Source organism: Podarcis erhardii (genome assembly GCF_964252035.2).
Source record: "Podarcis erhardii genome assembly, chromosome: 2".
Lineage (NCBI taxonomy): Eukaryota > Metazoa > Chordata > Lepidosauria > Squamata > Lacertidae > Podarcis > Podarcis erhardii.
This window is the reverse complement of record NC_138498.1, coordinates 119943947-119961391: the sequence shown is the minus strand read 5'-3', so window position 1 is coordinate 119961391 and position 17445 is coordinate 119943947. Positions and strand designations below refer to the sequence as shown.

At 46.0% G+C, this 17445-nt stretch overlaps 1 protein-coding gene across 1 annotated transcript; it reads left to right on the top strand.

Moving 5' to 3' along the window:
* The first annotated feature begins 5693 nt into the window (after positions 1-5693).
* On the top strand, positions 5694-15940 carry LOC309336678 (uncharacterized protein). Its single transcript, XM_081852835.1, has 6 exons — positions 5694-5794; positions 5901-6016; positions 7181-7307; positions 10058-10143; positions 12378-12585; positions 12719-15940. Exons 2-6 carry the CDS (start codon positions 5903-5905, stop codon positions 14209-14211), a joined length of 2028 nt encoding a protein of 675 aa, XP_081708961.1. The 5' UTR covers positions 5694-5794; positions 5901-5902; the 3' UTR covers positions 14212-15940.
* Positions 15941-17445: the final 1505 nt, after the last annotated feature.

The window sequence follows — 17445 nt, the reverse complement described above, 5'->3', positions numbered from 1 at the left end:
TCTATCTACATATTGCTGGCAGTAAGCATTGTTACACAACAGATGAAACGTACAGTTCTTCAAAACTTTCTTCTTTCTTTACGCTTCCACTGCCCCCTTATTTTTATTAAATGCCCCCCCCCCCCGGTTACACACGAGGCCCTGGATTGTTCCAGCACCCCCTGGGGGCGGGCGGTATAACCCGCTTTGGGAAACAGTGATCTAGTGCAAAGTGATTTATTTCTTTTCATCCTATCTTTTTGTCACCCCCCCCCCTTTCCCTTTAATAAACCTTTGAAAATTTGCACCTTTGGGGCTGTGTGTATGCTTTGACGTTCGAGGGTTAATTTCGTCCGCTGGGATAGCTCATGTCAGGAGAGCATGAAGCTCTTAATCTCTGGGTTGTGGGTTCGAGAGCCCCACGTTGGGTGAAAGATTCCTGCTTTGTAGGGAGCTGCGACTAGGTGACCTTATGCACAACCAAGAATGGGTTTAATTTTTTGGGGGGGAAATTGTGCACACTTGAAAACGTTGGCAGCATTCGGATAAATTCAAGTGTAAGTAGGTTTTGGTGGATGCAATATTGGAATACTGAATGGTTTAGTTTATATAAAATATGCAGGGATTTATGCTATGTAAAATGAAACATGGAAAGAGAAGGGAAGTCATTGATATTTTAAGGTTTTTGAATGAATACTCTAAATTGTAAAGCAGAAAATGTAATTATGTGTGTGTGTGTATTGAAATTTGAAATTTTGAAATACTTTATTGTCACTTGTAAAATCTGTATACAGTGAGATTACACGAGCAACCCCCACTCAGCTCTCTTAGTCTTAAATTCCCCTCGTTTACTGACGCACACAGACACCAAACCCGAAAGTCAGTTGCCCTGTTGTTATCTTTTCATTCAGCAGCCTAACAGCCCATGGATAGAAGCTGAGGGCAGGAGATCAAGAAAGTGCCGGCCAGGGTGTGTATTTCATCCAGTGGATTCACGGGACAGCCCATAGTATCTTCTGCTGTATTCACCACCCTCTGTAGGCACTTCCTATCAGATGATGTCAAATCAGCATACCACACTGTGATGCAGTATGAAAGGACACTTTCTATTGTTGACCGGTAGAAGGAGATAATCAAATGTTGATTGACATCGTTCTTCTGCAATACTCTGAAGAGATGGAGTCTCTGTTGGGCTTTCTTAACCACCTGGGTTGTATTTATTTTCCAAGTGTGGTGTAGTGGTTAAGAGCAGTAGACTCGTAATCTGGTGAACCGGGTTCGCTCCTCCACATGCAGCTGCTGGGTGACCTTGGGCCAGTCACACTTCTCTGAACTCTCTCAGCCCCACTCACCTCACAAAGTGTTTGTTGTGGGGGAGGAAGGGAAAGGAGAATGTTAGCCGCTTTGAGACTTCTTAGGAGGGTAGTGATAAAGCGGGATATCAAATCTGTTAAGTTGTGGGCGAACATGTCAGACGACACAGCGATTCTTTAAACAGCTCTTCTTTTTTCAGATGCCAGAAGAGAACTAGGCTGAGGAGCTCAGTCAGCCTGCTTATATAGAGCTCCAGAACAAAGCAACTGTTACCATTTTCTAAAACTATCCAATCACTGAACGTCACTTTTCTATCCTTCATTTGCATAACTATCTACAGTATCCCCCTGCTGGCCCAGGGTGAGAACTTCAGTACATAACAAACTCCAAACTCCTCTTCACTGAGATAAACTCCTAGGAATTTAAAGGAAGAGACTTCACACAGCCCTCACCGATGTACTGCGGGGCTACTTCTCTTTTCCTCCGAAAGTCCATCTCCTTTGTCTGGCTGATATTAAGGTGCAAGTTGTTCCCTAGGCACCATGTAGATATTTCTTGGACCTCCCCTCTATAAGCTGATTCATCTCCACCTGTTATTAAACCCATTATGGTGGTGTCATCTGCAAACTTAATAATAATAATGTATATATCTCTGTATGTGTGTATGTGTGTTAATCTATATGTGTGTGCGTGCGTGCTAATCTATGTGTGCGCGCGCACTAATCTAATAATGGGTTAAATTTAGCAAATTTAATATAATTTAAAACAAGACAGGTGGGCTTCTGTTAAGATTGCATGACACACAAAAATAATTTTTTCAAGGCTTTATTTCTGTATTGCCGGGGGTTGGACTAGATGACCCGTGGGACCCTTTCCCAATTTACAATCCTATGATTCTATCCCCCCCCCATTAAATCCTGTCGAGGGTCGCCCAAAAATGCCTCGCGGGCCAGACCTCCCTGCCGTAGACGAAACTGGTCCGATCGGTGGCAGATGAAGGTGATGGACTACATGGAACTGGCGGAAATGACTGGCAGAATCTGAGATCTGGGAGAAGAGTCGGTAGAAGAAGATTGGAAGAAATTTAAAGACTATCTACAGAAACATTGTAAAATTAAGGAATGTTAGAAGGATGTTGGAATGAAGTTATGTGGCTTTAGCAGTAATGTTATAAAGTAGTAGGTAAAAATGGATTGTTAATAGGTGAGAATGTAAAGTTATAATATATTAAGATAAATTATAAGGATAAAAGCAAAAATGGAAGGTATTTGCTGAAATAACTATTTGAACTAGAATACAAAAAAGGGTGGTGTGAGGAGGTCAGGGAAACAAGTAAATGAAAGACAAGACATGGAAAGGTTGATTTGTTTTTAACTGTTTTTATTTTTCTGTATTTTGTATTTTTTTTGCTTATTTTTCTTTTCTTTTTCTTACTTTTGTAACTTTTCTGAAACTTTAAATAAATATTATTTATTTAAAAAAAGAAACTGGGTTAGGGTTAGGGTTAGGGTTAGGGCAGAAATGACCGGCAGAATCCGAGACCTGGGAGAAGAGTCGGTGGAAGAGGACTGGAAGAAGTTTAAAGACTATTTGCAGAAGCATTGTAAAATGTTTGAATGTTAAAATGATGTTGGATATAAAGACAATATGGCATTAGTGACATAGTTAAAAGGAGTGTGCAAAAATGATTAAAAAGAAAAGGGGGAAAAAGACCAGAGTAATATTATGTCAAATGTATACAAAGCGGCACAAGGGATTAAGTCATAAAGAACAGGTAAAAATTGATTTGAAAAGAGAAGAAAAATTGGAGACATAATAGGCTGAAACTTATAATTTATAAATGAGGTTTGAAAGGGGAAGGATTTGCTGAACCCGATTGTGTAAAGGGGAACACAAAAAAGGGAGATGTGAGGAGGTCAAGAAAGAGGTTTATAGAACTATGAAGTTAAAAATTGGATTTTTCTTTTTCTCTAGTGCTTCTACAGTCTTTTTTTGTTCTTTTTTTTCCCTTTTCCTGATGTATTTCTGTTTGTTGTATGTCTGTTTTATCTTTTATTATTTATGTATCTCTTTTGCAAAATTTTAATAAATATCTTTTAAAAATAAAAATAAAAAAAGAAACTGGTCCGATTTGTTTTTAACTGTTTTTATTTTTCTGTATTTTGTATATTATTATTTTTTGCTTATTTTTCTTTTCTTTTTCTTACTTTTGTAACTTTTCTGAAACTTTAAATAAATATTATTCATTTTTTAAAAAAGAAACTGGTCCGATCGGGCCAACCTTGCAGGGTTGTTGCTTTGCTACGGAGCCAGCATGCAAGCCGGCCGGGACAGCTCTCCTTTTCAGAGGAGGCCACGGTCGGCCAACCCTGCCGGCAGCGGACCTTCCAGAGCGCAATTGTTTGCAAGGATCGATTCGCTGCGCGCGGATTTCGCGTTCCTGCTGCTCCTCCTCCGGCCATGCAAGGGTGAAAACGATGCCGATGCAAGTGAGAGGCGGATTCCTAGAGAGGAAGGACATATTTTGGGGGGGGTGGGGGGGTGGAGGGGAGGAGGAGTCCTCCGGAGCAAAGGCGGCTCCCCCATCCTGCTTTGCAAAAAAAAGGGAAAAAGCCAGCCTTGGATTGCAGCCGGAGGTTGAATTGCACGGATGCATTTATTCGCTGCAAAGCTGACAGCTGGTTCCTGCTCCTGCCCCACTGCTGCTTGAACCGGGAGGTCGCATTCCCCCCCCCCAAGCCCTCCCCGCACATCCCTGCAGGGGTTTCTTGCAGAGGGAAACTGTCCTTTGTCCTTTCCAATCACGTGAGTCTCCCCCCCCCTTTCAGTCTTTGGGTGCAATGTGTGGGGCTGGGGAATGAAGGGGCTGGAAGCCCTCCTTTTACCCCCCAAGTGGGGATCAGACAGTGCCTTGGGGGTGGGGGAAGGCCTGGGGGGCACAGAAGAGCGAGGCAAGCCCCCCCCAAAAAAACAGCACCCTTTCCTGGTGCGGATCATCAGTTAGGCAAGAGGGAGTTGGGTATGTACGTTCAGCCCGGATGAGAAGCGAGTGGTCTCTCCATCCTTGGCAGAGCTCGGGTGTGCCACCTGTCAGGGATTATTGAGCTGTGATGTCGGCGTTGCAGGGTGGGGGGCTGGGCTAGATGGCCTTTGGGGGTCCCTCCCGACACAACAGTTCGGTGATTCTGTGAAATCCGCAGAGCACAAGCTTTTATCCGTAGGCTCAGCCAATGCTTCCGAAGGAAAGCACAGAAGGAGAGGGGTCTTGTGCTCGGGTCCTACCGCTTTGGCGCGATTCTGCAGCAGGGCTCCTCTCAGATTCCTAAGTTCGCGTACAGCTGATCCAGGATATTCTTTTTACGCTGAGGAGCTTTGCTATCTGGCATTCTGAGGGTTTGGCCTTCTCGGTGGTGGCACCCAGCTTGTGGAACTCCTTCCCATCAGATGTCAAGGAGATGAGTAGCCACACAACCTTGAGAAGACATCTGAAGGCCTGTCTAGGGACGATTTTTTAATATGTAATGTTGCATTATGTTTTTATATATGTTGGAAGCTGCCCAGACTGGATGGGGCATCCCAGTCAGATGCCTGGGGGACAAAATTATTATTATTATTATTATTATTATTATTATTATTATTGAGTTAAGATGCAACCAGGACCCCTTGGTGTTGCACACTGGACAAACTCCCTCCCCCTCTTTCCTCCTGTCGGCATCTTCTCTTTTCGTTAGCAAGATGGCTGGCTAATATCTCCCGACAACCAAGAAATAACAGCCATAATAATCCGTGATTGATCATGCCTGTTTTGGAGCAGGTTCATTTCCCCAACATCCCCATCTAAAGATGATGTAATGTGAGCCCCTTTTCTGGCCACATCAGACATTAAAGCACCGTGATGCCGGTTCGAACAGTCCTTGTTCCCAGAAATTTGGGAGCTGTAGTTTGTTATAAGGGTGCTGAGAGCTGGAGGAGAGACACCCCTCCTCCCCAATTCCCCTTGCAGAGCTACAATTCCCAGAGTCTTCTGTGAAGTGGGATTGACGGTTAAACTAGCTCTGTGATGGAGAACCGGCACCCTTAATAACATTAATTTGGGTAAAACGGTCCCAGGTTATTAAAGGCCTTCTGGTAACAACTTGAACTCGGGCCTGGTAGTAATTCAGCAACTGGTGGAGGTCCCTGAGCAGGTTCTGCATTGAAGAAATGTATTGTTGTTCTTGTTGGCTTTTCAGGACCCACATTTTGGGGGGCCGATTTTGCTTTATGACCAAAATTGGCAGAACAGGGAGGCGTTCTTTGAACCAACTTGGTGGCCCTGCCTTGGAGCACAGATGGAATAAGTAGACTCTGCTTAGAGGAGCTGTTCGTATCATCTGGACGGGGAGAAGCAGAGGATTCTGGGAAGGAACCGTGCAGAAGATCCTAAATGAGGAGGACGCCCTCAGCTCAGATGCTCAGCTCCAGCACTTCAGACGGTTTCTCTGCCACGGCCTGCTGAAAGGTTTGTGGATGACTCCACCATCTTTGCCCTGAGTGACTGCGGCCAGAGAGACACCAAAAGTCTGATCTGATTCTCCTAGAGCAGTTCCTGGCTGTCCTCCCCACAGAGATGGAGAACTGGGTGAGAGAACATGGAGCAGAGACCGGTTCCCAGGCGGTGGCCCTGGCCGAAGGTTTCCTCTTGAGCCGAGCAGAAGATGTGAAGCGGGAGGAGGAACAGCAGGTATGATACAATAATCTTTATTGTCATTGTCCCATACAAAACAACGAAATTGAAAAAATCTACATCACACATTCAAAAACCAACAAGCGTGCTATCCCAACTATCCCAGCCTGGTTAGTTCCTAATAACTCTGATACCCCATAATTGAATACAATATACTCACATAGAGACTACCTTAAAGGTAAAGGTAAAGGAACCCCTTACTGTTAAGTTGAGTCACGGACGACTCTGGGGTTGCGGCGCTCACCTTGCTTTACTGGCCGAGGGAGCCAGCGTACAGCTTCTGGGTCATGTGGCCAGCATGACTAAGTCACTTCTAGTGAACCAGAGCAGCACACAGAAACGCCGTTTACCTTCCCGCCAGAGCAGTACTTATTTATCTACTTGCACTTTGATGTGCTTTTGAACAGCTAGGTTGGCAGGAGCAACGGGAGCTCACCCCATCACGGGGATTCGAATTGTCAACCTTCTGATCAGCAAGTCCTAGGCTCTGTGGTTTAACCCACAGCGCCACCCGCGAGAGACTACCTTACACTGCGTAAAGCCAAAATCGCATTTGGATAAAAACTGTTTCGCAGGAGGCTAGTCCTAGTCTTTATAACCCTGTACCTTCTTCCAGAAGGAAGAAGCTGAAAGAGATAATTTCCGGGGTGCGCACGATCCTGCGCTATCTCTGCAGCTTTCTTGTGGCACCTGGAAGCCTAGATTTGATCCAAGGTGGGAAGAGTGCACCCAGTTATTCTCTCCGCAGTCTTTACAACCCTGGACAGCATTGTTTTTTCCCTGACCGTGCAGCTCCCAAACCACACACACAGAGCATAAGTTAAGACACTCTCCACAGTACAATGGTAAAATGCCATCAACAGGTCCTTTGAGAGATTGTTTTTGTGGAGGCTTTTCAGAAAATATAACCTCTGCTGTGCTCTCTTCATCAGGTCTTTGCTTCATCTTGGTGGTTCCAGGGGGCTGAGAATATTTTCTAAGGACGTTGCCAAAGTGTGCAATGGTTGTCCACTTTTCACCTGTTCTGGAAGTCCTCCAAGGAGAGGACCGCTCATTTCTTTCCTAATATCTCTCTCTCTCTCTCTCTCTCTCTCTCTCTCTCTCTCTCTCTCTCTGTCCCCTATTTTCTCTTTCTGATCCTTGCTGCTCTTTCAACTGCAGGGACTATTTGCAGAAGAAGCCGTGAACTTTCCTGAGGCAGAGGAGGACCTGTCAGATCCCAGGCAGATGCCTCTCCCCAAGTGGTGGATCAAGCAGGAGGAAGAAGACGAAGGCGCTCCTTCGTTGAGTAAGGATTCACAAGACATTTCCTAGCTTGGGTCTTCCCTTCTTGAGCGGGTCTCTCTTGTTTTCCCTTGAGCCTGTGTCGGGGAGGAGCTGACTCCACCAAATGCTTAGCTTCCGTCGTTCCGTTGTTCCGTATTTTCTGGAAGGGCGATTTTGTGGGAATTAAACTCTAGTTCCCATAGTAGCAGACTTTTGTGGAAGACACGCCTGGGCCATTTGACCATTTAGCTATTTCTCTTTTTCCTCTTATAAAAACTACGCAAGACACTCTCTTTTTAAGTTTTTGTTGTTGTTGAAATATATATATATTTGATTTTCCAAAATATAAACATACAACAAAACAACTTCCAAATTTAATGATTGAGATTACTCTGAATCGCCTGACTTCCCCCCATCCCTTCCACAGGTCCTATTGATTCTCTTTCAACTGTATATCAAAACTTCTCCAATTTTTCATCTTCCTTATCTATACATTCTGTTACATTTCAAGTGTGTTTAAAATCCTGCTAATGTTTTGACCTGTTTACAATGATTTTGTATATAAATTATAAATATTTCACCTTCTTATTAAAATTCCTTGTCTTCTTGATTTCTGAGCTTCCCAGTTTGTTTTGCCATTTAAAGTTAAAATAACATATTTTTTTTACTTAGTGTGTTTGCAGTTCTAACTTGCTGCTTTAACTGTTAAGACTGTGAACTGACAGTGCAACTAATAGTGGGGCAGGAGAGATGAAAATAATGCCAATGTGTTTCACCCTGGTTTCAGATAGTAAAAATAATAATAATTTTTTTATTTATACCCCGCCCATCTGGCTGGGTTTCTGCAGCCACTCTGGGCGGTTCCCAACAGAATATTAAAAACACCAAACATTAAAAACTTCCCTAAGCAGGGCTGCCTTCAGATGTCTTCTAAAAGTTAGATAGTTGTTTATTTCCTTGACATCTGATGGGAGGGCGTTCCACAGGGCGGGCGCCACCACCGAGAAGGCCCTCTGCCTGGTTCCCTGTAACCTCATTTCTCGCAGGGAGGGAACCGCCAGAAGGCCCTTGGGCCTCAGTGCATGGATAGACAGGTCTAAGAAGCCTGGGACCCGAATTTTCAGGGGCCTCTGACTCATTTACCAGAAGTAATGTATTTAGTGTTGACTCTGGAAGTGTATCCTCTATTCCGACCAAACTAAGCTCTCCTACTCCACATGTTGGCCACTATCGGAAGAGGATGCTGGACCAGATGGGCCCCCTTAGGCCTGATCCTGAAGGCTCATCTTGCGCTCTTAATCCTCCATGAATTTGTGGCTGGGAACCAGGCTGCATCACTAGCTCTGCCCATGCAACCATCCCACTGAGGAACCTCTAAACATGTTGTCTGGTTGTTTTGGTTTCTGTCGCAAAGCAGGGCCTAAAATCAGTGGTGTGCTGTGATTATTTTTCATAGGGGGGCGTAAGGCCTAGAGCCGCCAGCTTGCGAGGACGATTGCAGGGGCAGGGGGACAGACGTCACGTGTGTAATGAATGTATGGGGGTTGCTCGTGCGTAAGTTGCTGCCACTCCTGGCTAGGTAGCCTGGTTAAACCTTTCCTGGCTGGACAGCCCTTCACTTCGTGGCTGTTCAGTTGCTAGCAGAATCCGTCAGTGGGCGTTTCTTAAACTTCTTCCAGCACAAAAGCTCTTTGACGCCAGGTCTACGCCTACTTTCCCTGTGCGGAAGTCTTCTGCGCAGGGTGGGTGTGGGTAGAGGAGGACCTGTGCTCTCCCCGCTGGTCTCCAGCGAAGAGTCCTGGAGACCCCTCTCCGATTCCCCCAACCGCCCCCCTTTATCCCTGGTGTTACGCTGATTTCCTTCCCCAGCCGATGAGTTCCCTCTCTCCCTGCTTGGCCCTTCTCCGGCATCGCTTGGGAGCTCTGCCTCCACTCCTGGCTCCGATGTCAGTTCCCTGACAACGTGCATGACATCTTTTTAAAATTAAATAATTAATTAGTTAGGTTTTTCAGATTAAAATTTTACAGTTACATATCCAACATACAACTTAAAAACAAGATTCCAAAGAATCTCCTGGACTTCCCTCCTCTCCTTTGTGGGTCCTATTAATCATTTCCTCCTGCATCTTTTATGTCAATCACATCTTTTACATCTCCATTGTATCCAAAATTCACCATTAAACTATGGTGGTACCTTGGTTCTCGAACTGAATCCATTCCGGGAGTCTGTTTGACTCCCGAAACTGTTCGAAAACCAAGGCGCGGCTTCTGGTTGGCTGCAGGAGCTTCCTGCACTCAGTCGGAAGCCGCGGAAGCTGTGTCGGACGTTCGGCTTCTGAAAAACGTTTGCAAACCGGAACACTCACTTCCGGGTTTGTGGTGTTTGGGAGCCGATTTGTTCGACAACTAAGCTGTTTGGTAACCAAGGTACCACTGTACAAGTGTTATTCCAGTCCTGCTAACGATTTTAGCTGTTTACAATGGTTTTTAAGATAAATTATAAATTTCACCATTCCTTATTAAACTTTTGGTTTTCCTGATTTCTGATTCTTGTGGACATTTTAGCCATTTCAGCATCTTGACGTCCTGACGTCCCACGCTTGAGAATCACTCCTCCCTCCCTAAGCCCAGCAGAAAATTTGTGGGCTTGGGGAAGAAGGCACATGGGGAACATTTAGGGGACTAGCCCAGTTCCCTTAATCTGCTGACTGCACGCCACCAGTCTAAATAATTAAGAAACTGGTCTTCCTGTCATCTTTGTTCCCCTTGCAGGAGAAGGACTGAGGATTATTGTGGTGTGTCCTCCCTCGCCCCTTCCTGATGGCGGAGTGGAAGCACCTTCTGTGCCTCTGGAACAGGTAAGAGACGAGGCTGCAGGTGAGCCTGGCTGCCTCTGTGTCCTGCACAACTCACTGGGCCGGGAAAAATTGTGGGAATGTCGTGGATAGCAGGAGAGGATATATTGATGAAATATTATCCTTCCTCACTCACGCTAGTGAGTCGGTAGCAGAGTACGTTCTCTCGTATATTGCAGGAAACTACAGTGGTGCCTCGCAAGACGAAAAAAATCTGTTCCGCGAGTCTCTTCGTCTAGCGGTTTTTTCGTCTTGCGAAGCAAGCCCATTGACGGCTTAGCGGATTAGCGCTATTAGCGGCTTAGTGGCTTTTAGTGGCTTTTAGCGGCTTTTAGCGGCTTAGCGGATAAGCGGATAAGCGGATAAGCGGCTTAGAAAAAGGGGGGAAAGGGGTGGGGACCGCAGGAACTCGCAATACATTTTCGTCTTGCGAAGCAAGCCCGTAGGGAAATTCGTTTTGCGAAGCGCCTCCAAAATGGAAAACTCTTTCGTCTAGCGGGTTTTCCATCTTGCGAGGCATTCGTCTTGCGGGGCACCACTGTAGTTGGCAGATTCGTCTGAATCTCTTTACTTAAGCAATCCAATCTAGGTTGTTCAGATTGGGTTTTGTTCCTGGTAAATTCCCCCTTCTTGTTTGTTTTATTCCATCCTGATGTATTTTGTTGTCTGCTGGCTCTTAGCCAGCAGCACATGGGCACATTCCCATATGGGATGAACTCAAACTCTGTTCTGTAACTGTAAGCTAAAGTCTGCATTCAGTTTACTTACTGAACATAAGTAAACTTCTTATCATTATTTTAAGAGAAGACTGTTTGGTCTTTATTCTTTTTAGGAGGGATTAAAGGGGAATTTATGAGAAACAAAAGCCAATCTGGACAAAGTCAGATTGGATTCCTTAAGTAAAAAGATTCAAACAAATCTACCAACTAGCTTACGGCTATATACAGGGGAATGTACTCTGCTACTGACTCACTAGCATGAGTGAGGAAGGATATTATTAATATTATTATTATTTTTAATGTTTTTTTTATTAAATATTTTCTTGATTTACAGAGGTATGTGCAATGTCTCCCTCTTGTATTTTTTCCCCCATGTAACTTTTTTTTACAAATCGGTTTCATTTGTTGAGACATTAGGAAGAAAAGGGGAAAGAGGTGGAGTGGGGGAAAGATGGATGGGGGTGGGGTCGGGTGGTGATGTTTCTATTTTACTTAATATATGTAGGGTTTCGTGTCAGCATTGCTTGTGCCTGTTCTCTGCTGTTCACTTGTGTTCCTTTGGTGGTGAGAGATGTTGGGGTTGGCCTAGGGGTGTGGCTGTTCATTTGTGGTTGGCTATGGTGGTCTTTGTTTTCATGTGTGAGTGGGGTGGGTGGGTGTTTTGGATCAGGTTAGCCATATTGATTTGTATGCTGTTGGTGGGTTTTTGACATTGTCTTCTTGTGCTGTGGGTGTGATAAAGGGGAGCCATACCGGCGTGAAGGCGTCTTCTTCTATTTGTCCCCGTGTCAGTTTCAGTTTATTGGTTAATTTTTCTAGTAAGGCTGTTTCCCATACTATTTGGTACCATTGCTCCATGCTTACTCCTGACAGGTCTCTCCAGTGTCTAATAATAATAATAATAGTAGTAGTAGTAGTAGTAATAATTTTTATTTATACCCCACCCTCCCTGGCCAGAGCCGGGCTCAGGGCAGCTAACACCAATAAAATCACGGTAAAAACATAATAGGGGGGAAAGGGGGGGGGGAGAAAGAAAAGAAAAAAACCAATTTAATATACAGGTTAGAATGCAATTTAAAATGCAGCCTCATTTTAAAGTAGCTGATAAATCAAGACCATAAGGGGAGGGAAACATAAGGGTCAGACCGAGTCCAAACCAAAGGCCAGGCGGAACAGCTCTGTCTTGCAGGCCCTGTGGAAAGATGTCAAGTCCCGCAGGGCCCTAGTCTCTTGTGACAGAGCGTTCCACCACGTTATGATGTTTCTGGTTGCTGAGAGTAGGTGGATTAAGGAAGGATAATATTTAATCAATATATCCTCTTCTACTATCCACAACATTCCCACAAAAATCAACCTCTTCCCCATCTGCTCTCATCCTAGCTGCCCAGCAAGGAAGCTGCGAATGTTGTTTCTGATGATTTAAATCTTGAAAGGCAGCTACATAAACAAGCTTTTCCTTCTTCCTCTTCTTTGCCATTCTCCTCGCAGAGATCACATTTCTTTTTATCCCCCGCTCAGGTGACATTTGAGGATGTGGCTGTATGTTTCACCGCGGAGGAATGGAGCTCACTGGATCCGAACCAAAGGGCCCTGCACCGGGAGGTCATGGAGGAGAACTGGAAAATGGTCACCTCCCTGGAACAGCAAGGCTTGGCTGCCCACGAAGCAGCAGTGCAGGCTGGGAGCAGTGAGGAACTCTGGGAAAGGACTGTGCAAAAGCTCATAGGTGAGCATCTCCCTTTTTTCTGTGGCTAAGGCTCCCTTTTCCTCGTAACTGGTAGAGTCACCCTCCCATTTGTGATCTGCAGTGAATGCTCCCTTTCTCACTTCAGTACTTACGAAGCTTCCTTTTGTTCCAGGAGCAGGGAGTCAGGGCGAAGGGGAACGCAGCGCGGCATCGTTGCCAAGAGTCCGACGCAAAGAGGGCAGAGAGCCGAGGAGGAAAGTGGAAGCTAAGCAGAAGAGCAAGGAGTCGTCTGCCCGTCGAGGCAGCGGCGCCTGCGAAATCCCAGCCGAAGAGCAACAGGACAAGAGGAAGGAAAGGTGTCCGGTGTGCGGCAAAATGTTCAAATGGAAATCGAGCCTCGATGCTCATTCCAAAGTCCACACTGGGGAGAAGCCGTTCAAATGTCTGGAGTGTGGGAAGGGTTTCAGCCGGAGCTCCAGCGTGACGTCGCACGAGAAGATCCACAGAGGGGAGAAGCCGTACGAGTGCGCCGATTGCGGCAAGAGCTTCATTCGCCGGGACTCCCTCATCTCCCACCAGAGGATCCACACGGGGGAGAAGCCCTATAAGTGTCTGGAGTGCGGGAGGAGGTTCAACCGGAAAGGGAGCCTTATTTTCCACCAGAGAATCCACGCGAGGGACAAGCCCTACAAGTGCTCGGAGTGCGGCAAGAGCTACTGCAGGAATTCGAGCCTCATCTCTCACCGGAGAATCCACACCGGCGAGAAGCCGTTTCAGTGCCTGGAGTGCGGACAGAGTTTCAGAGAGAAGAAGAGCCTCACCGCTCATCAGGGAACCCACACGGGCGAAAAGCCCTTCAAGTGCTTTGAGTGCGGGCAGAGCTTCAACAGCAAAGGCAACCTCAATTTGCACCAGCGGATCCACTCCGGCGAGAAGCCGTTCCGGTGCCTGGAGTGCGGGCAGAGCTTCATCCGGAAAGGCGCCCTTATCTCACATCAAAGCATCCACACCGAAGAGAAGCCCTTCAAGTGCTCCGAGTGCGGGAAGTGCTTCCGGAAGAACTCGAACCTCGTTTCGCACCAGAGTATCCACACGGGCGAGAAGCGGTTCCAGTGCTTCGAGTGCGGGAGGAGCTTCACGCGGAGAGGCACGCTCAACTTGCACCAGCTGCTGCACACCGGCGAGAAGCCGTTCAAATGCCTGGAGTGCGGGAAGAGCTTCATCGTGAAAGGGTCCCTCGTTTCGCACCAGAGGATCCACACGGGCGAGAAGCCCTTCCAGTGCCAGGAGTGTGGGAAGAGCTTCATGAGGAGGGACTCCCTCATCTCGCACCAGAATATCCACACGGGAGAGAAGCCCTACACGTGCCCCGAGTGCGGGAAGAGCTTCCGCCAGAAGAGCAACCTCACCGCTCACGAGGGAACCCACACCGGGGAGAAACCTTACAGCTGTCTGGAGTGCGGGAAAAGTTTCCGGCGGAACGAGAGCCTGAAAAAGCACCAGAGGCTGCACCTGGAACAGCTGCCTTGGAACATGGAAATAGCTCCCATGACGACGCCGGTCCACAGGGGAGGAACCATCCAAATGCTTCGAATGTGGGACGAGCTTCGGCCAGAATATAAGGATCACGTCACACTGAAGAACCCACCCATGGGGGAATCCTAGAAGTGCACACAGCATGAAGGGGAAGTGCCAATCTTCTTTAGATTCCTTATATTGCAGGGGGTTGGACTAGATGACCCCTGGGTCCCTTCCAGCTCTACCATTCTATGAATCTCTCATTTTGCGATTCACATCCAAACGGAAGCATATGTAACAAAGTAGATTAGAGCAGTCGATGAAGTAGATTAGATAATTCCCCCCCCCCCCCATGGACCACTTGATGGTCTTGACAAACCATTTAATTACAGTTAATACCTCTTGTTACATTTGCTTCAGGTTCATCATTTTCAGGTTGTGTCCCGCAGCAACCCGATAGGTACAGGAAAAGGTTACTTCCGGGTTTCACCGCATGCGCAGATGCACAAAGTGACGTCACACGCATGCGTGGAAGCGGCGAATCACGACCTGCGCAGACGCGGGTTGCATTCTGCTCATGTTGCGAACGGGGCTCCGGAACGGATCCTGTTCGCAACCAGAGATACCACTGTATTCCCCTCCCCTTGCCCGTTGTAGCAATTGTAACACACTGTGCTAGGTGCTGTATGATTTTAAATGGTATTTTAAATGCTATTTCATAGAAGGACAATTTGCATTTGGATCGCAATAAAAGACAATATAAGAAATAAAAGAAGCAATGGAAAATACAGCTAAAAATCCATAGGAATATTTAACACGGACGTGCCATGGCATACCTGAACGAAGCTTGTGGACCACTGGGAACCCCTGGAATAGAGCTCTAGTGACCAATTGGACCTTTGCAGCCAACAGAGAATTCACATGTGAGACTGATGGTATATAAATGTTCAAATCCCTACAAACCCTGTATTGTACTTAGGGAAATGAATAGAGTCAGAATCTTACAAAGTGTAGTGTTTTGAGTAAGCATTTAACCTCGTCGCCTTTTGTGAATGAACTGTCACTCCTAGTGACCTAGAGCGGCCACCGCCATGGGGGCTGGGGACTCAAAAGAGAATTTGGGATGCTTCAGTGGGGTGGGGAGATGATTATATGGGGCAGTGATAGTGGGTGATAAAGCTACTATTGAGGCACAGAGGGAGAAATGGACTCCCTCTCTCATTTTGTGAGAACTCAAGTTTGCCTAGTGAAAACAAGCGGCGATGTTTAGTGAGAGAGAGAAAAAGGATGATTAGGACCATCATCTCATGCATCGATATAATGTTGTGGTTAGGTAGTTAACTGCTTCACTTTTTTGTGAATGAACCATTTTGTGGCTGGCGCCCATGACATCTTCATCAAAATTCCAAGGGTATTCATTGGCAAAAAAAAAAGGTTGATGGCGACCACATCTCTCCCTATATTCTCAATCCAAGCATACAAGAGGCATTTATCAAGAGTTGGAGGCCGCAATCTTGCCAGCCAAGCAAACACACTCAAGGTGAATGAGAAGCAAGGCCATTGAAAGGTATAGGTCCCTAAACACACCTGGGAATATAACTGCCTCGAACTCCCTGGAAGTTTACTTCCAGGTCGACATCTTCCAATGGACTTGTATTTTGTGGGACTTTAAATTGGATGATTCCTCACCCCACCCCATTATGCTTTTTATTTTTATTTTGCAAGGATCGACCACGTAGCCCTTTTAAAGTAGAGATCTTTATCCCAGTCTGCATCTGTATTAGATTTGAAACTCATATATGGTTTTCTCCTTGATGCCTCGTAGGAAGTGATTCATAAATTAAACTAAATAAAGTCCTTTCCATTGTTGAACAAAGAGGCATGAATCCCTGAAATGTACTCCCCCCCCCTCTCTCTCTCCCCCTCTCCATGACAGGTTGTCAATCAACTGGCGTTTCTGGACCTGGTTCTGTCTGTATCCCTGCAAGAAAAGAGTTTGGACCCACTGTGCGTCTGATGATGTCACCTGGCACAATTATGACATCATATGATTTGACAGGCAGGTGCTGCCACTCACCTGCCAAAGTTGATCTGCAAAGCCTGGGATTGGTGGGGAGCTGGGCTCAAACAATAGCTCCTACTGACAGAGAGCCTCTTCTGCAAAGGAGTTGCAGACCTCCTGTACACTTGCCCTCTTCCTGGCTTTGCAGAGAAGGGAAGAGGTCTCTCTCTGCTCCCTGACTTGGGGGTCTCCCCACACATGAGCTGAGCAGACCCTCTATGCATCCTCCCCTGCAGGCCTGGGACTTCCCCCCTTCTTCCCAGTATGGGGAAGGGAGAGACTTGGCAGATCCCAGAAGGGGCACTGAGCAGGGGTGCCAACTTGAATAAAATATTTTTTTGGGGGGGGAGGTAAGTCCTGCCACATAATAAATATGACATCATTTGGAATGAGTTTAGGCAGAATGCAGCAGGCTATTCACATCTAAAAATTTATTGGGATAATAACACTATATCTATTTATGTAAGAATGTATGGGATAGTACATTGCATTTTTGAACACCCCCCCCTCTTTTTTCTCTTATTCATATCTTTGTTCACTTTCCCCCCTTCTTCGCCTCTTTATTTCTTTATAATTGATTTTCCCCCCAATACAAATATCAAAAAACCACATGACGTGGTGAGCACACACCATTTGAATGCCAATACCCATCAACTTTTGGGGAGCCCGGCCTCCTAAAAAATATTTTTATTGGTCAAATCTTTTTATTTCAGTTTCAATTCAAACATTAAACATCAGCACCAACATTTAGGATTCCCTGAACCCTTTGACTCCCCTCAGCCCTTCAGTGGTTACCATTATCAATCTTTTTTCAACTGCTTCTCTTCTCTATTTTCCTTAAGCCATTTTTACCATAATTTTTAGTACATTACAAGCGTTACTTACAATCCTGCCAAAGTTTTTAGTTGTTTACAGTGTTCTCTTAAATACGTTGTAAATTTCCCCCATTCTTTCTTAAAGTTCTCCTCTTTTTGGTTTCTCCCCCCCCCCAATAAAATATTTTAGGGGTAGTCAGAAACCCTAAAAATATTTTATGGGGTGGTGGTGATAGGACCTCTGTCCCTGTGAGTTGACTCCTATGGCACAGAGGCAATATATGCAGAGCAGAGGCAGAAGCTGCCAACCCCCCCCCCCTTGCAAAAACAGACGGAGAAGGGAAGGGATTTTGCTTGCAGCGGTTCTCAACCTGTGGGTCCCCAGATGTAGTTGGACTACAACTCCCATCATCCTTGAGCTCTGGCCTTGCTAGCCAGGGATGATGGGAGTTGTAGTCCAACAACATCTGGGGACCCACAGGTTGAGAACCACTGGCTGGGGGG

Bases quoted from the DNA above. Each gene is read 5' to 3' on its own strand.
- LOC309336678 (XM_081852835.1), top strand. From the start codon at position 5,903: ATGGAGAACTGGGTGAGAGAACATGGAGCAGAGACCGGTTCCCAGGCG. The intron at 7,308-10,057 runs GTAAGGATTCAC...TTCCCCTTGCAG, and splicing joins CGAAGGCGCTCCTTCGTTGA to GAGAAGGACTGAGGATTATT. The intron at 12,586-12,718 runs GTGAGCATCTCC...CTTTTGTTCCAG, and splicing joins GACTGTGCAAAAGCTCATAG to GAGCAGGGAGTCAGGGCGAA.